The 22899-nt window shown below is 43.0% G+C and overlaps 1 protein-coding gene and 2 long non-coding RNA genes across 10 annotated transcripts in view; 1 reads left to right on the top strand and 2 right to left on the bottom strand.

Annotated features, from left to right (window-relative positions):
* LOC307028010 overlaps nucleotides 1–8539 on the bottom strand; it is a 32733-nt gene extending 24194 nt beyond the window's left edge. Inside the window, exon 1 of the long non-coding RNA XR_013804809.1 lies at nucleotides 7973–8539. This is a non-coding gene — a long non-coding RNA (uncharacterized lncRNA). The remainder of the gene's footprint in view (nucleotides 1–7972) is intronic.
* On the top strand, nucleotides 1909–6359 carry LOC307028674. Its single transcript, XR_013805066.1, has 3 exons — nucleotides 1909–3220; nucleotides 3321–3442; nucleotides 3646–6359. It is a non-coding gene; the product is annotated as an uncharacterized lncRNA (long non-coding RNA).
* A 2296-nt stretch (nucleotides 8540–10835) lies between the features above and the next one.
* LOC307030252 (G2/M phase-specific E3 ubiquitin-protein ligase-like) lies at nucleotides 10836–18289 on the bottom strand. Of its 8 annotated transcripts, none has more exons than XM_079666577.1 (15): nucleotides 18179–18289; nucleotides 16574–16649; nucleotides 15726–16226; nucleotides 15447–15522; nucleotides 14898–15178; nucleotides 14767–14817; nucleotides 14624–14677; nucleotides 14262–14333; nucleotides 13799–14004; nucleotides 13518–13614; nucleotides 13266–13428; nucleotides 13001–13104; nucleotides 12698–12842; nucleotides 11670–11796; nucleotides 10836–11363 (listed from the first exon to the last, which is right to left on the bottom strand). In XM_079666577.1, exons 6-15 carry the CDS (start codon nucleotides 14796–14798, stop codon nucleotides 10963–10965), a joined length of 1401 nt encoding a protein of 466 aa, XP_079522703.1. In that variant the 5' UTR covers nucleotides 14799–14817; nucleotides 14898–15178; nucleotides 15447–15522; nucleotides 15726–16226; nucleotides 16574–16649; nucleotides 18179–18289; the 3' UTR covers nucleotides 10836–10962. The 8 variants fall into 8 exon arrangements, with proteins under 8 accessions (XP_079522703.1, XP_079522706.1, XP_079522705.1 ...); XM_079666580.1 differs by having other exon boundaries at nucleotides 14898–15522; nucleotides 15726–15880; nucleotides 16055–16226; XM_079666579.1 differs by having other exon boundaries at nucleotides 14898–15522; nucleotides 15726–15880; nucleotides 16060–16226.
* Nucleotides 18290–22899: the final 4610 nt, after the last annotated feature.

Below are 22899 nucleotides of genomic sequence, written 5' to 3'. Positions count from 1 at the left end.
AAAAAACCCTGTAGGTCATGGTTTATGCGTGGGAGATAGACATAATGCAGGGCCCACATGTGCATTTCATTGTCTACGTCTATTGTGCCTTCACTTGTTGAAGAGGTCATAATAGACGTTGCTCACACCTCGCCACAGGTCACCCCAGAGCCGTTCTATTCTCTGGTTGTGAGTGCTTCTTCCACTGAGAGCACTGCCTCTGTGAGAGCCTCTGAAGATGTTCATCATTAGGCAGACAGCGTTGTTTTCGCCCCCATGGTCGGTTCTGACCCTCGAGGGCACACCATACTTGGCCACCGCGTCCATGAAGCTCATCATCACGGTAGTGCTCCTGTTGTTGTCTGAGGCCCGGAGGAAGACGACCAGGCGGCTATACCCATCAATACCCCCATGAATGACAATCACACTTATTAATTTATTAATGTGTTTAATAAATTCTGGCTAGGACAACCACACAAACGGCAGCAACTTTCCCTCTGCTTCATTCTTTTCTCCTGTTCAACAGGCTTATTATCTGACCAGCTCTGATTCACTTACAAATTATATCCGTTTTCTTCAGAATCAGAATCTGTGTATTCACACTTCCTTTCTAAAACGGAACAAAGAACACAGTGCCCCTTTCACACCAACGCGGTTCCCGTTCTAGCTCCGTGCTAGTGCTCTTTTGGGTCGGAACCGGTTCTTCTTTTCAGCCCCCAGTTCCATCCCCTGAAGACAAGGCATGTGTCATACTAGAAATGTGCAGTCCAATGAAAGAAGGAAGCATAAAGCTTGTCAATTTCTATAACCCGTGTAAAAATCTTCACATTGAAACTTGACAGACAATGGCAGGGACGGCTCACAGAAGGGAAGTATGGTGTGGTGACTTTAATGCTCACAACAGCCTATGGGGAAGCAGTCAAACAGACAGTAATGGGGATGTTGTAGAAGAAAGAGTAAAGATCATTGTTTTTGCCTTAATGATGGACAAAAAACAAGAATAGACGTGAATAGGGGGACACAATCATGCTTGGACCTCACACTTGTGACGGATAGTTTAGCTAAATCGTGTGAATGGTATGTAAAAAGTGACTGTACCATAGGAAGTGATCGTTACCCAGTTTTCACTGTCATCAACACAAATAGGAAGTGAGTATATTTTCCAGGTGGTGCTTTGGTAAAGCAGATTGGGAGAAATGTAGACTTTGCCGTAAGGAGTCAGCACAATTGTTAGCATTAGAAGGAAGTATAGAGGAGTGCTCAAATCAAATCACAATGCACATTAAAGAAGCAGCAAATAAAACTATACCAAAAAGAACAACAGAGGGTAGGAGGAAAGTGGTGCAGTGGTGGAATGAGGAATGTTTGCAGTTCATAAAGTCACCACTAGGAGTGCTAATGGTATTGTTATCTTGAAGTTCGCCGTTCTTAGCCTCACTTCCGGTTTAGCGTTAGAGAAACGGCATGGGCCGAGAGAAGAAGAAGAAGAAGAAGACGAAGACAACGACGACGACGAAGAAGAAGACGACGACAGACACATGGCAGCAACTTTCCCTCTGCTTCATTACTTTCTCCTGTTCAACAGGTTAGTAGTGTGTACTGTGTACTAGGGGTTTCACAACTACCAATATTTACTAGTCGACTAGTTTTTCAAAATAGTAGTCGACTAGTCGACTAGTCGTTACATCATAATAGAGACACACAGAGAGGTTTACAACTGTATTTTCTATTGGAACTCATACAGTAACATTAAACACTGCATTTTAATTTGTGTTACATGGCTGAGTAAATAACAAACACTGGACTCACCAAAATCGACAGCAAAACACTCTTGTTTACATAAATGCCACGTAAATCCAGTGTGCAACAGCGCATTGCGCAACACTTCGCTGTCCTCCACGATAACGTCCACCTTTCCATATTTTTGGTTTGAACACCAACGCATCGACATGGGAGGGAAGGAGGCTTGACCGCTTTCGGGTGACAGTGTTGCCTGCCAGGGAAAAAACCCTCTCACTCGGGGTGCTTGTGGCTGGAATAGCCAGGTAGCTCCTCGAAAGCGGGGGAAGCGGTGCACTTTTTCTGCCCACCACTCCAGTGGATTATCCATTGTGGGGATATGCGGTGTCCGCTGGCAGTAATCCCGTAGCTCATCATCCGCATCACTGTTGACCCGTGTTTTCTTGCTGTTCGTTTGCCTCTGTTCAGTGCTGACACCGGTCCGTTGCTCACTGGTGCTAGCATTACTGCTAGTGCTAGCTGTCAGCAGCGGGTGTTTCATCTTCAGATGGTTGCGCATAGCAGATGCATTTGTATTGTACTTCAGTACAGCTGTAGACAACTGACACTTCACTCTGGAGTTGGTTACATCTTCGTTGAAGTACTGCCATACATAAGAATGTCGGACGTGTTTTGTAGCATTTTGTAGCACCTCGTTTACCTCCATTTTTTTCCACGACTAGTCGACTAGGGCCTGCAGCGCCGACTAGTGGTAAAGGTAGTCGACTAGTCGACTAGTCGACTCGTCGATTAGTTGGTGAAACCCCTACTGTGTACACAGATTATGTCATATTTCGATCTAAGAAGTGTCTTTGAAACTGTTTTATGTGTAGTTTAATGTCATTCTGTGAGCTACGCCACTAGCGTGTGGCTAATGGCGTCCGCTAATGTAGGGCTCAAACCACTATGTGTATGAGTCCCGTGCACTAGTCTGGCTTACATTTTAAGTTTATTCTGTTTGAATAAATATGTGAAATGCTGTTCTGAGGTCATAATTGTTCATATTATTTAAATGCTAAAGCGCGAATGCTATGCTAATATTGTGCCTGTACAACAGCCATGTTAAAGTGAGTACAGTCGGGTTGTGTGTGTTATCTGTTATCACTGTATTATACTGTAAATGAAAAAGGCTTTAATCCTTCATGAAAGTCATAATATGGCATGTGGATTTATGTCCATTTTTTATGAGAAAACGAAATATGTCAGACATACAGTTATTTTGATTGGCTAAATGTATGTAGAATGTACATTCTCAGTTAGCTTCAGGCCTCACTGAGGAGAAGTATTGAGGTAGAAAGCTGGTGAAGCCATTTCCTGCTGTCATTATATTCTGTTTGCACAGATAATAAACCTGGTTGGCAAGAAGGAAGTCATATTAATTCGACCACACAACACAACGCAGAGATACATGTGGCGTCAAACCAGAGAATGATTAGATAAATAGAGAAAACGGATATAATTTGTAAGTGAATTTATTAATGTGTTTAATAAATCCTGGCTAGGACAACCACACAAACGACAGCAACTTTTCCTCTGCTTCATTCTTTTATCCTGATCAACAGGCTTATTATCTGATTACCAGCCCTGCACAGCAGACTTGTAACACTAGCAGCAGTGGAGATGGAGCATCAGAACCTGGAGAATACAGCAACCACAACAAGGATCCATTTGAAGATAGGTCAATGTAAATATTACAGTAATAGTGTACTTTCATTGTGTGGGTGTAACATAGTTAAATAGGTTGTAAGAGAGAGAGACTCCTGTCCCACCTCCCCATTTTATTTTGAGTTGTGCATTGTTATTTGTGCTTGAGAAACTTTCGACTTGAACTTTATTTTAATGAACTTAGTAGTAATTATTGTCCTATATTTCTTTCCGATTTCACAGCTGCCTGGGCAGCAAGAACCTCCATCTGTGCCTGCCCCCAGGTCAAGATCTACCGTGGCTCAAGGGCTTTCACCACAGCCATCACGATCAACCCAGACAGCAAAGAAGTCTCGCCTAGCACACCTCCCTCCCTCCGACACAGCCACCAGCAGCCCATGCACCATCACCCGCACCTACACAGCAACCAGAGCCACTGTCTCGGAAGACAGACAAAGACCATGACACTGCTCCCCCTGTCTTTACATTTATAATGAATAGTTGGTTGAGAAAGTTTTGATATTGTCAGGGTTCGTACGGTCATTAAAAAATTGGAAAAGTCATGGAATGCAATATTTTTCCCAAAGTTTAGGAAAAGTCATAGAAACATAACTAAAGTTGCATCAAATATAATTTATGTTATCTAATCGCCAAAATAGTAATACTATAATGATAATAAATACTGTATCGTATAATGAAACGTACAATTGAGTATTTCACTGGTGAGGGATGTTTACAATCACGCCCTCTAGTCTACAGGAGCTACTATTTCATATAAAGCTGCCAAAATGCCAGGGAAGTGCAGTTTCAACAATGTATGGCTTCTAAAGGATAAATACCAATTGTGGTTATCAAAAGACATTGACCCAAGACGTGCTAAATGCAAACTGTGTTGTAACATATTCAATATTTCGAATATGGGCAAGGCATGCTAGCCACATGAAAGTCTTTTTTTTTGGTCATGGAAAATGAGGTAAAGGTCATGGAAAATCATTGCTGAAAAAGTGTATGAACCCTGTATTGTAAATATTGAGATTTTACAGTTTCTTATGTTAACATAAATAGTTGGTTGTAATGCTCAATTTGTATTTGTATACATCACATGAACCTCAATATGGAATATGAAGTCATGAATCAGTCCTGATGTAACTTTTCTGTGGTGAAAGTAGAGTATTTTATTCGAAATTCAAATGTACACATTTTCATTTTAGACATGAATAACACATTTATATAGGCCTATAGGGTAATTCATATATTTCACTACTTTTGTGAACCAAAAACGTTGGTACACCAAAAAAAAAATTGATTTTTAAGCTAAGTATCTCATAACACAGTGCTCTAAGGTGAGTGACTTGGCATTTCTAGCAAAACCAGAGACTGAACATTTTGATATGTAACACCATGCCATTTTATAAGAAGTACATTTAAAAAGGTGATTTAAGGAGACATCTAAAAATTGAGAAAATACCCTTCACTTCACACTCCAGAGGGATCTGGTTGTACAATCTGGGATAATGTACAATTCACAGCCTCACAATGTCAGGAACTTTTCCTCTACAGATTGCTTTGGTCTGGCTTTACTCTTCACTGATTCGTTACAGAAACTTTGAACTCATTGGCTATGGAAATCAGAAGGAGGGGCTCATTATCATATGAAAAACCGCACGAAAATACGCCCATATGTTCGCCCGTTTTTTCGCACCAACTTACGGGCCTCCCCGTATGTTCGTCCGTAGTATGGAAAGCCAAAAGTGCCATAATACGGGGGTGAAAAAACGCGCGAACATACGGGGAGGTCCGTTTTTTCGCGCGAAAAAACGCGCGAACATACGGGGAGGTCCGTTTTTTCGCGCGAAAAAACGGGCCAATATACGTGCGAATGTTCGCGCGGTTTTTTATATGATAATGAGCCCCTCCTTCTGATTTCCTTAGCCAATAAGTTCAAAGTGTCTGTAACCAATCAGTGAAGGGTAAAGCCAGACCAAAACAATCTGTAGATGAAAAGTTCCTGACATGGTGAGGCTGTGCTGTAAATTGTGCATTATTCCAGATTCAGGGGACTAAGTATTAATTTGCCTTTGAATATAATAAATATATCAATCAATATATCAATATAACCTGCCTTCATTGTTTTTTTTTAAATAAAATGGCATTACCCTTTTCCTTAAACCTCTGGAGTGTGAAGTGAAGGTATTTTCTCAATTTTTAGATGTCTCCTTAAATCCACTTTTAAATGTACTTCTTATAACATGGCATGGTGTTACATGTCAAAATGTTCAGTAGTCTCTGGTGTTGCTAGAAATGCAAATTCACTCACCTTAGAGCACTGTCTTATGAGAAACCTAGCTTAGAAATCCGATTTTTGGAAAACTTCAAAACTGTTGTGAAACACATATGTACTCATGTCATCCATTTTTTTGGGTGTTTCAGATTTTGTTCACCAAAGTCTTTGGTTCACAAAAGTAGTGAAATATATCAATTACACTATAAGCCTATATAAAAGTGTTGTTCATGTCTAAAATGAAAATGTGTAAATTGTAATTTAGAGTAAAATATTTCCATCCCTCTACTTTCACCACAGAAAAGTTACATCAGGACTGAATAATGACTTCATATTCCATACCAAGGTTTATGTGATGTGTACAAATACAAATTCAGCATTTCAACTTTATTTTTCAACCAACTATTTATGTTAACATATGAAACTGTAAAATCTCAATATTTCCAATATCAGAACTTTTTCAACCAACTATTCATTATAAATGTAAAGACAGGGGGTCTTTGTCCATGGTCTTTGTCTGTCTTCCAAGACAGTGGGTCTGGCTGCTGTGTAGGTGGGGCTGATGGTGCATGGCCTGCTGGTGGCTGTGTCGGAGGGAGGTAGGTGGGATTGTCCCGGGTTGATGCTGGTGGCTGGATTGGAGGTACGTCTGCTAGGCGAGACTTCTTTGCTGGCTGGGTTGATCGCGATGGCTGTGGTGGAGGCCTTTGTACCGAGGTGTTCAGCGTTCTTTGGGGTTAAGCAGGCCAACTTGGTCGCCGGACGGCGCCCTGTGTTGGCCTCCCCCAAGGATCAGTATGTCGCCCGCCAGGCTGACCGGGCGCACCAGTGTGCGGTTCAGGCGTCTGCGGCGGCGAACAACATCGCGTTGCTGGCAAACTCGGTGGTTACGCTGGTGGAGCGGTCCACCACCGTGGCTCCAGAGGAGGCGGAGGAGATCGGCAAGGCGGCCAGCACGGCGCTCACGCTGTGCGCGTCCGTGGCTGTCTCCCAGGCGAGGATCGAAGCGTGGATGACGCAGATCCAGCGCCACCTCTGGCTGCAACAGGCGGCTGTTACAGAGCCGGCCAGGAAGGTCTTGCTGGACGCTCCGATCAGCTCGGAACGGCTGTTTGGACCCCAGTTTTTGGCCATGGTAGAGGCCATGAAAGCGGCAGCGGAGCAGGCGGATGATATCCGCCAGCACGTTGGCTGGCTCCAGCCTGCGGCGAAGCCGCAGCGGCACCAGCGGCAGCAGCAGCAGCAGCAGCAGCGGCCAACCCGGCCACAGCGGCAGGCAGAGAGACAGCCGAGGCGGCAGACTCGCCCGTCGGCGGCGGCAGGGGCACCGTCCCGAGCCTCCGCCCCCCCACCAGAAAAGAAAAAAGAAAAGTACTCCCGTTCGTCGTCTGCTCCACGAGAGCCGCCGAGGAAGCAGAGCCGGCCCTGACGGTTTGGGGGGGAGTGTGAAGGAAATAAAAGAAGCTTAATTTCCAACCTTTTGTCGTCAGTTTCAAATGGGTTTCACATATCCCCCACTCTGGGTGAACCAGCTGCCTATGACCTATCGGTTAATAGCCAGCAGGGTTCGTTACAAAAGCCTGCACATTTTAATCTATCGGTTAATAAGTTACAGAGCGCAGTAACTACGCCAGCTGCCTCCAATCTGTTGATTAGTAGGCAGCGGGGTTCGCTGCGGGGAGGCGCGGGAAGGTATTTTGAGTGGGGGTGCTGAGGTGCTGGACTCCAGTGAACACTATTACGGGCACTATAGAGCACGCACAAAATAACTCCCCACACGCAAACACACAGTAAACCCGCGACTGTTACAATGAAGGCTCGATAATCAGCTCACGGCATATTGGCAGGGGTAAAGTGCTATTTTTTACGAGTGGGGAGCGGACCTCACCTCCTCTAGGGGGGTCCGGGGGGATGCTCCCCCGGGAAGATTTTTTTTAAATATTGAAGTTAAAACCATCAATCTGATGCACTTTGAGAGCAACATTAAGAGATCTATGGATACATCTCTCAACACCCAGATGAAACACAACTGTAAGCAGATGTTCTTTTTCTTTATGGATATTTTACAAATCACTCCCCTTTCAAACTGTATTCTTGTTTTACTGCCATATAGTATTTCATAATTGTTTTTCCTTTATTCTCTTATGTTTTTTATAACTATAATGATCATATGAAGGTGTGCCGTGGAAATAATCTTTTGAATAATTTTTGACCAAACCGTTTGAGACCCACTGAGATAACTTTGACTAAAGTTAACTATCTAAACACTCAGAGAGTCCTTTAGCTCACCTGAGCCTCTCAGTCTGAGAGGAGAGCTCTCCTCCAGCTTGTTGTGGAACAAACAGCTCCGTATGTCCGTTAGTGCAGCTAGCTAACCAGATGCTAACAACACGGTCCCTGCTGCTGGCACCGGTCCCTCTCTCTCTCTCCCTCTCTCACACACACTAAATGCGCTATTTCCGCACACACACAGAGCCGCGAGCTTGAATGACACAAGCACACTTTTATTTCCATCCAACTCTCTGATTGGTCTGGTGTCTTGCCTCTGTTGCATTCACTGAACACGGGAAATTACAGTCCTGCCGTCCTTTCTAGTGTCTTGATGAGGTTCACGTAAAGCACGGTTAATGTATTATATTATTGAGGTAGAATTGTCCGGGGCTACAGAAAAACATTCGGGGCAGGCCAAAATATCATTTTACCAACAATGTGGAATTTATTGGCTACATATTACACAGATTATGCACAGCGGGAGTAGCAATAACCGTCAAATAATAATTCAGACAGGGGAGCTCCGCACCCCCTGCCTGCCGCTAGGGGGTGCTGCAGCGCCCTCAGCACCCCCCTTCCCGCGCCCATGGGCCTGATGGTTATAACTTTTCGGTTTTTAAACCACAGACCTCGCGGCATTCCTCTGTCCGAGATCTGCCACCTACACACGGTCACAATAAGCCCATGAGCGCCGTGGTAACGCCTCATGTGGATATTACTGCACACACCTCTACTCATCCTCTGAGCGTGTACGCGCCTCACGATGAGAGTCGGAGTGAAACGCAGCGTGTGGAGGCCCCCTCACAGCCCTTTCGCTCTAGGCCCACCTTGGGTTGCCTCACGGGCAGCGGCGGCGAGGGCTCTGGCTTGGCTCGTCGTCATGACAACCACAACACATCTCGAGCATGTGCGCCCGCTCTCAGAGTGTTTCTCGGAGTGGCAGCGCGTGTGTCTGATGGACAGATGGATGAGCAGGCTGATCAGCAGAGGGTACACCCTGCAGTTCGCCTCCCCCTCAGTTCAACGGGATAAAGGAGACACGCCTGTCATCCCGGGAACAGGGACGTCGGAACTATTTTCTGGGGGGGGGGGGGGGGGGGTGCGGGATTTTTGCTGGGAGGGTCGGGGGGGAAACTCACACTATCAATGATTAACGAACTCGACACGTAGGCCTAATAGCCTAGGCCTATACATAACAGATATAGGCTACATAAACACACGCAGCATCTTAATTGTTACGAAAATGTATGAAACAAAATGAATTAATGAATTAATCAAGCCTTTATTAAGGAACATACTGTAGCCTAATAGGCGATAACATAGGCCTACAGCATTCAGAAAATCAACAGAATAATACAGCCTTTACGAACATAGGCCTAATGGAACATTCAGAAAAATAACGGTTTACTTTGCGCTCGTAAGGGCTTTTAAACTGTTCCAAAAGTAGACCTTCTCTCCGTTGTTCTGATGATAAATTCTTTAAGCAGGGTCGAGACATCGCATTCATCGAGAAGGTCGCTATGCGCATTCATAATGGCCAAATGAGTGAGTCTCTCCTGCTTAATAGTATTGCGCAGCCACGTTTTCAACCTGCGCAACGCCGAGAACGAGCGCTCGGATGCCGCGACAGAAATGGGCAGAGCCAGACAGAGCTTTATGAGCCTCTCCGCTTCCGACAGCATGGAGCGGGATTGGGGCTGCAAGGTGTGCAGAATGGCCAATACATCCTGAATGGTTTTCACTTCTCGCCCCCTACACACGTCGCTCAGGATGTCCAGCTCAAGGCTTAGCTGCTCTCTTGAAAAGGAAGTCAGTTCCAGGGAACCCACATCCACTCGTTTCCCTTGGGCCGCCTGTAGAACTGCCTGCTCTCGCCCTGCAGCTACGCGGAGTCCTTCCTGGTCAAAGCGCCGCTCCACCTCTGTGCGCACCAAGTCCAGGGCCTCAAACAATTCCCTCTTCCACAGGCTTGGATATTCTTTAATAGTTAAATATAACAGTTAAACAACAACCAACAAATAGTTTCCATATGGGCTGCCTATTTAAGCTGGGTGGGTCAACCTTAAATTTTCAATTTAAATTCAAATTATGAATATGGTTTGTTATGAAAGTAGGCCTATACGTTATTTAGTCAGTTGATACCGTTGTAATGAATTATTAATTGCAGGCTAATTTCGCAAATAAGCGTACATGGATGTAGTACATTATTATGAACTATGATATCGTTTTCTATGGATAGATCAAATCTGTCCACAAATGCTGGAGAGCACGCTCTGTGTGCGTATTTGTTGCATTCTTTCAACATTACAGACCGATGAGCTTTATGATTAATTTTAAAATACTGTTGGCATTATTTATTTATTTATTTAGGCCTATTTATTTACCCTCGTTCTCCAACTCCCGTTCCTCCTCCTCCGCTGTATGGCGAAAACGCGCTGGGGTCTTGCTGGTGCGCACTGGATGAGGAGGCTTCAAGTTGTAGCGCTCTGTGTATTGTTTGGTCTTGGCCACAAGGTCAGCGAAGGTGTCATCTTGTCTGAGTGTGTTCAGTCGCTGGCAAAGAAGTTTGGCAGCTTCCATTGATCCAAGGGCTGTGACTTTGGTGCCTTGCAGTGACCGAGCCACGGATTCACATGGCGTAAACATGGTAACGCAGGCAAACAAACCAAAGACTGTGCGCGTAGTGGTGCCCTTTTTGAGCAATCCTGCCACTTTGGCACGCGTCTCCCCCTTAACAATCCTGTCACTCTCCAAGGTCCTAAATGTCTGCAGCATCTCTCCATAGCATGCCAGCAACCGTGACAGTGCCACAACTCTGACGCACCACCGAGTTGGGCACAGGGCAAGCAGGTTGATCACTTCCAAAACATTTTGACTAGAACAGTATGTCACTTGAAAGTTTGACTGTATTCTCATCTTGAACAAATGAAAACAAATGAAAACTTTGTCAAATAAAGTGCAATAAAGACTGTCTAACCCTAACCCAGAAAACATTGATTCTATGACTCTTATGAGTGGCTAAACTCCCTGCTATTCATAACAGCCTGTGTTATGATGCTCAGGAACTCTGGATATGAGCCGAGGTGCCTTGTCGGAAAGGTAATGGAGTTGGAGCATGCATTCACTACGGGAAAGCATAGCGTGTGTGTACCATAGTGCACGCTGCAATCATGGTCGGACTCAATTAAGATTTTAAACATCTCTCTCTCTGTTGAGGTGATGGGGACGTGTGCCTGCCCCGTAAGCCATTGAAGGAAGCAACCAACAGTGATCTTGGGTTTTTCCTTCATCTCCTCTTCATCTTTTGCTGCTTCACCTGTAGACTCTGTCTCTCTTGAGTCTCTTTCATCACTCTCTGTTATCTTCACAGGGGTCCCCCTCTCTTCAACCACGAAGCTCTTTTCTTCCTCTAAAAACAAGTTGAAAATGAATACAAAGAAATGCATATATTCACCTAAGCAATGTCAATAAATATGGCTATTGTTTTTAAATTGTTTTTTTATGTGGATATTTTGAAGAAGAAAACCTCATTAGACAGTCCTGCTTTAGTTATCATTGTTTCATCGCAACCATCATGATGCAAAGTTGTGTTTAAACTGAGACATGTAAACATGAATAAAAAGGGTATGCAAAGCTGTCATTGAGTTGCCTGTCGTAATCGGGGGTGAAATTCAAGAACAAATACGTTTATAAAATGTCAGGGCAGTAGTATCACCTTCTTCTTCAATGTGTTGGATGAAGTCTTGTAAAAAGTTAACAATCTTCGATTCCCTCTGGCGTCGCAGGGAGCCCAGCTCGCTGAAGACTGGAGATATGGCTCCCATCAGGGATTCAGCATCCGGCTTGGAGAGAGGAAAAAACAATGATGTATGCTCAAAGTTGGATGAGCTTAACCCTTTAATTGCCAGACCAAGAAAAAAAACTATGGAAAAATTATTTGTTTGCTTTTTTTTATCAAATGGGACACACATAGCACATAAAAAAAAAAGGTATCAATATTGATATTGATATAAAAAGTAATGTTAAATGTTTTTCATAATAATAAAAAAAACGAGCTCATCTTACTGTAGATGCTGAATTGGCCTAACAGGAAACCACTGGCCTAACAGCAAATGTCTATATTCTGTGTTGGCCTAACTTGCTCATCTGTGTGTAACTTTGGGCTGTATGCCATGCATGAAAGCTGCTATATAAATTATTATCACTCTTTCACTCTGAGACTCATAAGGCAGTATAGATGTAGTAATAATGTAATATAAGATTTCGTAATATTACAATGAATCTATCTATTTACCATATTGTATTGGAAAAAATCTCTGAAACTCTGAAAAAGTTATATTGCTAGTTTAGTTTGTTAAAACCTTTTTTGTGCATCAAGTTATCTAATTATGTTCAGTCAGTGCTCTGACATTAATGATATGGTCTGTCAAAAATGATATGGTTACCTTACAAAAGTTGACCAAAAAGAGTGATTTCTTCAGCAGTGATTTTTTAGCATGCCAACTTTCTCAGTGGAAAGCTGAATGGCTTTCTGTTCTAACCACAGTGACATCTAGAGGTTGTTTTGTGCATAACATGTCAACCAAATGGTAGAGATGGCTGAATCAGGTAGAGTTAAACTTTTAAAACATTTTTTCAACAGGATATCAAGACACAAAATGTGCTCTACCAAATGGTGGCGCTGGCTGTTAAAGGGTTAAGGTTTGAAATTCAGTGGTAAAATCAGCTAGACATAATACTGACCTTTTCATGAAGGCCAGCGACGAACAGATCCCTGAAATGCTGTGGTTGTTGTACTATCATCTCACACAAGCCATACAGCTTCATGCCTGAGCATATCTGCTGCAGCATTGGTAGAGTGCGGACCGATGAGTGCAAGATAATTGCCCTATAATTCAGTAACAGATAACAGCAATAATATAAAATCATACATAAAAAAGGGAAAGAGTGACTGCACACTCAATATGAAGTATGAGTGTAAAGGAATAATTGATTGGTTTTAAACATGGGTTGTTATGGGTTAAATCACTTAGCATATGTACATACTTTATTATGTCTTCCTTCCTCTCCCACGTTGCAGGACCACTGTACCCGCATGCTGTTATCCGATCCAGAAGGTCGTACATAGCTTCAGGTTCAGCTATCTCAACCTTTGCAATTAGAAAAACAGTATCACACAGTAAGTCATGGGAGCCTTAGCTTATTTTAAGAATTAGAAAATATTCACACTACAAAGAGGTGTGTGTGTCAACCATACTAAAACAAACGTCATGTTATATGAAGGAGTATCTGAGGAGAAGACAAATATTACCTCTTCCATAAGCTGGCTGAGCTCTGGATCAGTCACATCTTCCTTGGCAATGGAATCTCTATCAATCTCCCCAGTGGATATGTATCCATAGCACCACTCTCTGAAAAAGTTAGGTGGAGGACCACCTTGTACTATACTGACTGCCATAATCTCTCCAGCTGTCCTGCATTAACAAAGTTTAATCAATGCATAGACATTATTAATAAATGAAATAAACATCGAAAAGACATTGCAGAACACAATTCTACATACTTGAAATGCTCTTTGTGGTAGTCAGTAATTGAGTACTTGGGGGTTTTCCCTGTACTCCCTCCCTGAAAAAACTTCCTTTCAACACCTGCCATCATTTCTATAATTGAAAGGAAAAGTGGATCAATACATTGATAATCTCAATTAGACCACTGTATATGTTAAAGAACAGCACGCGTCATGCAAAGCCCTTAACCTGTGCAAGCACAGAAATTGCATGCAACCAGAGAACCGCCACACACTTAGGAATATTTTTCATTTATTATAAGGAGGTAAACATATACCTGTTAAGAATTCTTTCCTGAGAGCCCCATGGTCAATTCCAGACTCTCCAATGAAAGACACTCGGAGTTTTTTTTTGGGAGAAGACCTATTCTGACGTCTCCACTGCCCTAAACCCCTTTCAAACATGTCCTCCCTAGTGACACTAACATTAAAGAGTGTCGTTGTGTCCACTCGTCCACTAAGTGTTTCGATGGCTTCAGCAAGACTTGAAGGAAACAATTAGAAGTTGATTAGACAACTGGATCCAAAACGTTTTCCCTTAAGAGACCCCTTTTGTATCATTGAGTAAACTGACGACCCCTGACTGATGTAAAGTGGCGTCTTTTAAATGATATTCAAGGATTAACAATAACAATGCAGGGCAACTGATGAACAGTACAATTAACACAAATAGTGAACACAATAACTGCAGGACGTTTTTGTTTAAAATAAGCAATTGCAGGTGCATTTTAAGCATATTACCTTTTATCTCGCCCTGTCAGTTCTTCACTGGCATGTTCTTCCAAATTGATAATTTGTGTCGACTGCAATGTACTGATGAGGGAAAAAAATATTTCAATGGGGCATGCCTTAATCATGGTTTACAATATCTAACACTGCAAGAAAAAAGTATATAAAGAATGTGCATAATAGGAGAAAAAAAAACTTTTCTCTACAAGTGCTGGCATGTATTTCAACCAAATACTCAGGAAATAACTGAGCACAATGGACAGGCCACCTTTAAAAATACAGAAAAGCAGAGCAAATATTCAAGTGAATTACTGAGACGCAGAAACCTTCATCATCTGCAATAATGTAATTGATAAATAATGCCCTGATTTTACCTTAATATCGATTTTAGAACAGGAGGTCCTACACGGGAGCACACTTGGAGAAGCCTATAATAAAATGTAGAAAGACTGCCAATTAATGACACATACAATGAAAATTGTTCAGAAACAAACACCTACAATATTAGTGAGCTTACATTCCCAGGATTGCTTGTAGCTGGAGACTCATTTAAATCTGGGTCCAGATCCTGAAAATCGGAACCAGTTAAAAAAGCTGTCGATTCAAGATGATAATGATCCTGCATAGTTATTTGTGGAATAACATTACCGGTTCCAGATCCATGCGGTCAGAACAGCTGCTTGGTTCACACTCTTGTGCATGTAAAGCCAACAGCTGGACAGGCATGCTTAGATGACACGTGGCACATCTGGCTTTTGGCATATTTTCGAACTCCTTCGATGAGTAGGGCAAGGGGGAGGTGTCCAAAGTGTCCTGGATGGGCATTATATAGAGACAGCCTTTTCCACCTTAAGCTTTGGCAAGGTAGGCCCCCGTGTAACCCTCTGCCTCAGGTGCCAAAACACTTAATTTCCGCTGACCTGATCCTCCTATGTGGGAATACAAACAAGTTGATGTTATTTAATGCACAGAATGTTCTAGGGGAGGCAGTTGATTTTAACAAGATGCACACTTGCAGTGTTAGGCTTTCTCATGGATTGCTAAAAACAAGAGGGTAGGTAAATATGCTAACCATCAAGGGCATTAATGAGCTATTATAAGAGCAGCTATTGTAGGAGAAGAAAGAGGGTATAAATAGGATTTAACTGCAGAAATACTAGACCACAGTTGAATTTAATAAGGGAGATTGTATCTTGCCAGCAGCTTTATGTAGCATCCAGGCCCCTTCCAATGGTACCATTTTGGAATATGATACCATAAGTATATATGATATCTATGTGAGAAGAGCAAAACAAGTGTGCAGTTAGAACTATAACCCTCCACACATGTCACCACTGTTGAAGCTGATTTGTGACCAGTAGTACTTTAGTGGATTGGGAAACTACAGTAATACATAAAAAATGTCCCCAAATTGGGATCAATAAAGTGCTTCTTATATTATCTTGACTCCTTCCCTCATTATTTGTTCTATCTTACCTGGGAGTGGTCAGCATCCCATTTCATCCGATGACTTTGGTGTTCTTTCTGTGCTCTTATTGAGCAGAAAGAACTGGATTGGGGTTGACCTAACAGCCCTTCTTTTGGGAGATGGGGTATAACTTTTACCCGATTTGAATAGGCCGGGGAAAGCCCTGAGGAGTTGAAAACAATGTGTAAGAGAGGCATTTAAGAAGCAATATATTCATTCTAAACAATCTGAAGAGCGTTAATTTCTATGAAAAAATACCCTGAATTATAGTCAATTGCCGAGTTATTACAATGGCAATTCAGTTCAGAACTATCTTTATTTCCTAACGGATCCAAACCTGACCATATTTTGGTCCACTGTATTTCCTGCTGTAGAAGGAAAGCCAGGGGTCCTTTGTTGCTTCTGCCCCTGGACTGCCTGACGCTGCCTTGTCCCAGCCTGCTGCTGTCCCTGTATAGTAGGCTGTCTGTTGCCCACCTCCACCTGCTCTCCCTGAACCTGTACTTCATCTGTGAACACAATTTAAAGATGTCTATGATTCCCTAGAATCTAAATAAACTGAGTACTAAATACGTAAAGTAGGTAGAATATATAAAGGCTTCATTAATTAAACATTACCCAGATAGTCACAAGGCCTGAAAATAAATAGAAGAAGAACAACAAGAAGATGAACCTTTAATTATCCCCCATGGGGAAATTCAGTTTTTCACTCTGGTTTTAATATAGGTTGGTAAAACTGTCACTGAAACACCTCGGCGTGCTTCCGCCGGCCAAGACTGCAGCTGTAATTTTTTGTAAACGACTGACCATTAGATGAATCTGTGAAGACAAGTGATCTCCCCCTAGTTTCACTTACGACTTTGAGAAGTTGGTTCAGCCAAGGCACTTCTCAGCAACTCAACGACACGCCTGGTAGCATTTTGTAACTCTATCTGTTAAAATAGATAGCATTTTTCATTTAATCATTTATTTCAATAGGGACAATGCACATAAATGAACACTTTAGACAAATAACGCTTCAAGTGTAAATGGATCATGTCTTCCTATACTGTCTATACCAGGGGTCGGCAACCTTTTTGATATGGAGTGCCATTTAAAAAAAAAAATTTTATCAGCGTGCCAACGATCGAGAATTACCAACGTGGGGGGGGGGGGTAGAGGAGCTTGACCCTCGTGAACTATCAGCAGGAGGGCGGGGGGAGCCTCGCTGCGGGGAAGCAGTGTGTGGACCTGTCAGCGCAACTTACATACATTTAACAAACACATTTAAATAATTGGTTTAAACGGCATAATAATAAGGACGATCGTCCGTTCTGTGATTCTCCAGAACACACATGTTATGATATTAGGGTCATGCAGAGTGAGATGAGATCGCTGTCCCTTTAAGAGAGAGAGAAAGAGGGGTGTGGCTTGTGCATGTGTGTTTGTGGATGGTAGAGCGACAGTGAGGGAACGTGTGTTTGTTTCTGGAAGTGAAACGAGGCAGCAGAAAAACAGAGGTCTGTGATGTATTTTGTGAAACAGAAGAACAGCTAAATAAATGCAAGGCCTCCTAAGAAGAGCTCGCCTCTCTCCAGTCATTTAAGCTAAAGTGGGTTATTGAACCTGAAGCTTGTTGCTTCTTCCCTCCTCGACTACGGTCTGGGAGCCGACAGGAAAGTTCAACACACAGATGGCCCTTTGTAGCATATTATTTCGATGAGAGATGAGCAGATCGCCACTGGGCTTTCAACTAAATACACAGCCAAGCAAAAACTGCGGCATTTGTACAGCTCCTTATGGGTACTGCAATTAGTGAAGTGCTTTCCTCCGTGGTGAAACGATCAGCACTGCACCACGGAGGAAAGCGGCAGAAAGTCACCTGGAGATAAAGAGAACGGGGCTGCGTTGCGTGCATGGCTTCCTTCTGCAGGTAACGGGGAGACGCGCTCTGGCGGCGGTCTCGTTCAGGATCCGAAAATACAATTTAAATATTTGTCACACTTATTCCTAGTGTGCCACTGGTTACGGTGCCGCGTGCCAATGCTGGCACGCATGCCAGGGGTTGCCAACCCCTGGTCTATACTGTCTTGCTGTTTTTAAATTATTGTCTTGTTGTTGCGCACTGGCACTTTGACTTTGAGTCGATGTAATTTTGCTGTACTTGTTACAATGACAAATAAAGTATCTATCTATCTATCTATCTATCTATCTAAAACAGACACAAACAAGAAATATTCAAATTAATTGTCACAATCACAGTGCAAAGACATGTCGTCTTGTTTATCCAGATCTGCTAACAGTTCACTTTAGCTAACTTTTATTTTTGCGGGCAGACAGCTGTGTCAGTTTCTTCTTATACCGTGGCTTGTAAATAATGCAATGTAAATATCTTAAATGCCCGTCAAGCAGATAAAATGATAGTTATGTTAAACCGTTGTTTTCTATATGCATAGCTAAAAGTACCGGTTTTTGTACGTACCTCCTTGTCGTCAGCCATTCTTCTTCTGCGGGGCTTTCCCGCTCCGATATCCCTCTTCATTTCAAAACGGCCAATCATAAAAGAGGAGGGGTGTAACCAATTAGATTTGGCGTTACTGGGACACGGTACGCCCACTTCCTAACATTTCTCCGCGCGCGAGAGCAGGCCAGATTTTCACGAGCAGAAGAGCAGGAATTGCTCACGAGAGCGCAGGAGACCAAGGAGAGCTCATGTAGATGCTGCACATGCTCAAGGCATGTTTCTCCCCTGCAGGCTTCAATATTGCTCTCGCGCGAGTGCCGTTTTAGTGCTCGCGAAAATAATATATGTCCGCGGCTGCTTGACTTGTGCTCGCGTGGATCTCATATGCCCTCGCGATTTATGACAGAGATTTGCCGCCATACATGTGTTTCAGGTTAAAGCTTTTGAAGTTCTGCCCTTTTCATGCAAAAAAGTATAATGCATGGACTGTAGAGTATATGAAAAAAATATAGAATTATATTTAAACAAATAAAATAATTAATACATAAATCAATCATATACTGTAGAGTATATGATTGATTGATTTTTAAGAAAACATGAATCGCTCATCGTCTATTGCAGCGGGTTGTAAGGAGCATTTGTGTTGAGTAGGCCATACAGTTATTTATTATTGATTATGAAGATCGTATGGTTAGCCCACTTTACCGTTCCTTTTCGGTTCACTTGCTTTATTTTCCAGCTGACGTGAACACAAGTCGGATTGGAAACTGAACCTTTTCGACCTTTGGCTAACTAACGTTACGTTACCTTCCTCTCCATATTAAATGCCCGGGGCATTATGTCAGGAAGCACCCGACAAAAGTGTTGCATTAATTTCTTTAACATTAACGTTACTCATTCAAACGGCACAACAACAACAAACGTTAATTTAGCCAACAGACTGTAGCTAGCTAAGACAATAGCAAAGACCACATCAACTAGCTAGCGTTAAATATAAAATTTAAGTAACTCAGGGATGCACGCACAGCTGTCTTGATATATTTAGTTAATTACGATGTAACGTTAGTTAATTAAAACTGTAGTGGCATGTTCCGTGGTAGCATGTAATTAACCCACCTGTGTCCCACAAGAGTTCGCCTCGGGCTCCTCCATGTTGACTCCCGCAAGCACGCTCCAAGTGGCGCAGGTCAGCAAAACGAACGCGTTAGAACCTTGTGTCCTATGATTGGATGGTCAGTGGGCTACGTGCTGATTGGCTAGTCAGTGGGCAACGTGCTGATTGGCTAGCATACTCAGGCGTAAAAACAGGGTCAAAATTCGTACTCGTAAATAGCAGCTTGTAGCTTGTAACTTCAGGTTCGCACACACAGATAGGAAATGTGTGTGTCCGTATCTCAGACTTTGTGAAACCTCACTGTTGTAAATATCCTTGCACAAAATATTTCTACACCTGCAAAACTTTTTTACACGTGCAAATTATATCTGCAAAAACTTTTCACACACGCACAAAATATTTCTACAGCTGCAAAATGTTTTTACACGAGCAAATTATATCTGTGTGCACAAAACTTTTTTACACATGCACAAAACCTTTTCACATGCGCACAACAGGTGATATACAACTGCAGACTGTGAAATAATTTGTGAATATTATTGACCCTAATTTGATTCCATATGCTACGGCCTAACCCAGCCTTTATGCCAAAGGTCATCACAAGCACTTTTAGGTCAAGAGTGATCACCCTGGATGGGTTTTTTCCGCCTCCTCATAAATCGGAGGAAGAAGCCACATCTCATCTCCTCTGCCCGGTGCGCGCGCTGTCCTGCTATGTGGCGCGCACGGCGGCCTGGCGCCGTTCTCAGCGCCTGTTCGTGCACTATAGAGAGCGCTCGATCGGGCAACCTCTGTCTGCACAACGGCTGTCACACTGGCTGTGTGAGGCTGTGTCACAGGCATATGTCTCCTCTGGGGTGGAGCCCCCGGAGAACATCAAGGCGCACTCCACCAGAGGAATTTCCTCCTCCACGGCTTTGCACGGAGGAATGTCAGTGGAAGATATTTGCACGGCTGCATCTTGGTCTTCCCCCTGTTCATTTATTCATTTTTATTTGAGGGATGTCTCCCATTCCTCTCTGACACACCCTGTACTGGGTGTCCTGTCGGGGTGAGTGATGTCAGGGAGCCGGCTGTGCGCCTCTCTCTCTCCTGCCTTTTGGCACGCGGAGAGCGGCCCATTTCCCCTGAGGGATGTTCCTTTTTCCTCTAACACACTTTGTACGGAGTGCCTGGTCAGAGTGAGTGACGTCAGGGATCCAGCTGTGCGCTCTCCTGCCTGTCTGCACGCAGAGAGCTGCTGTTCCCCCACTACGATCGCAGGACGAGGTGGGACTTTCGTCTCTACTTTCTCACAGCGGCCGGTATGTATTGTTCCCAGCCTTCACCCCGTCGGGAAGATAGGCATGTTTTGCTATGTTCCAGGTACGGTGATGAGCCATTACGCATGGCACATCAGGCAGGGGGGTGTTATTGAGCAGGTATGTCTGTTCTTCTAGTGCCGGGCGGACCCAGTGGGGCGCAGACTACATCATGCTTCGCCCTTAACCCAAGAGCGATAGCCTTAGAGGGCGAAGCCATATACGAAATAGAACTGAGGTTACCTACTGTAACCCCAGCTTCTATGAGTAAATGGCGCAGCCCTCTAAGTGCGGGGCCCCACTGGCTCTACGAATAGCTGAAGAAAAGTTATGTTGTATGGGAGCAGATTGCCGGGCCACCTTCCTATTTATACCGGAAGGAGGCGCGAGGGTGGGGCCCACCTTGCGGGTGGGCGTGGACTACAAGTGTTTCAGTGCTGCGCGGGGGCGCAGGGGGATTACCCAATAGCGATAGCCTTAGAGGGCTGCGCCATTTACTCATAGAAGCTGGGGTTACAGTAGGTAACCTCAGTTGTGACATTTCGCCGACAACTGCGCCGAGCACTTCACTTTATGTAGGTAGCCAGACAGTGGGACATTGTGGGAAAAGTCAGCACACTCAGCACGGATAGTGCGCACAACATGATTGCAGCGTCCAGCCAGCTCCCGTTCGAGCATATGCCTTGAGTAGAGTTGCATATAGCTCCAACGATCCATATCACACACACACACACACACACACACACACACACACACACACACACACACACACACACACACACACACACACACACACACACACACACACACACACACACACACACACACACACACACACACACACACACACACACACACACACACACACACACACACACACACACACACTGTATTGTATTATTGTATGAGAGGTTCCAGGTTGAATTGAGGCGAATATATGTAATGTTCAGAGGTTGTTGTGTTTAATATTCATGAGAATATTTGTCATTGTTCAAATGATAATAAACATTTGCATAAAGCATATTTGTCCACTCATATGATGATAATAGTATTAAAAACTTGAAAAATATTCCTCTAAGCTACATTTAGAACAGATAAAACATTTGCGATTAATTTGCGATTAATCGCGATTAACTATGGACAATTATGTGATTAATCGCGATTAAATATTTTAATCGACTGACAGCCCTAAATAATATCAAACATAATATGACTATTAACTTTATTGTGAAATTAAAACAGAACGGTAAAGGAAAATACAGTTTCAGTCTCTCGATTTTAAGCTTAGGCATTGTACCATGAACATGTATAGACCTGTAACAGGCAACAGCATGAGGAGTTGGAAAGGTAGTACAAAAAAATCCCTTTCTATCAGCTGTGCACCGTTGTGGTGTAAATATAACCTATCTACCAATTGGATCAAATATAAAAGTCAGCCGAATTAGTGTTGATACTGCAAGGAGACATATTGTGTGAAAATAAATGGAAGATGTGGTTTAATTGCTGATATATTTATGATCCACATCACGTATTCAGTTTTGGCGGCATTTCTTACAGTTTGTCACAAGGTCTCCTGGCTCTATAAATAAATATCTACGGCAGATATGTAATATTTAATGCAGCCGAACCATGTATTACAATGCCGTTATGTGATGACTTCCAAAGAGAAAAGCAAGAACACTCGGAATAAAGTGTTATTTTATTTAAAAAAAAAGTTTTTCCAATTTCATATCGCATAAACACCATATCCCGACATGCATTGCGGCTAAAACAATCAATGTTTTAGCCTATCAAAACCTCTGATAAAAGAAAGGTGTCTCTCAGAATCGAAAGAGAAAAACCTATGGGAGAAACACAAAAGCATTGTACACAATTTAAACCAATAAATGTCGTATAATTAACAAGGATAAACTGATGTTTTTTAGTTGATGAGTACTGCAGATATCACTGTTAAATCATTTGATCATTGGTTTTATTATGAAAACATGGAGGCTGCCGCATACCTCAAATCATCTTCGTAATATCTATCAAACTATAGATCCTACATATCGACTAGACGTGGATTCTAAAAGTACAATATGTACTTCTGGCTAGAAATCTAATCAAAAAGCATTTTAATGGCCAAACTATCCTACAATTTAGGATTTTACAGAGAGGGTTATTTGTGAATGAACGACCATCTGTAACGTTAGCATTCAACGGGAGCACTAGAGGGCGAACACTTTAAAACGTAATTATAGGACGTATAAGCGCTTGAACAAACGACATATTTGGTCGTAATAAGGGCCTGAACAATCAGTCCATTTGGTCGTATGAGTTGGAGG

This window comes from Notothenia rossii (assembly GCF_949606895.1).
Source record: "Notothenia rossii genome assembly, chromosome: 2".
Classification (NCBI taxonomy): domain Eukaryota; kingdom Metazoa; phylum Chordata; class Actinopteri; order Perciformes; family Nototheniidae; genus Notothenia; species Notothenia rossii.
Note: the sequence above shows the minus strand (reverse complement) of the source record. Positions and strands in the feature narration are given on the sequence as shown.

Bases quoted from the DNA above. Each gene is read 5' to 3' on its own strand.
- LOC307030252 (XM_079666577.1), bottom strand. From the start codon at position 14,798: ATGAGTCTCCAGCTACAAGCAATCCTGGGAAT. The intron at 14,334-14,623 runs GTAAAATCAGGG...TTCCCTCATCAG, and splicing joins GTTCTAAAATCGATATTAAG to TACATTGCAGTCGACACAAA. The intron at 13,429-13,517 runs GTATGTAGAATT...TTGTTAATGCAG, and splicing joins TACCACAAAGAGCATTTCAA to GACAGCTGGAGAGATTATGG.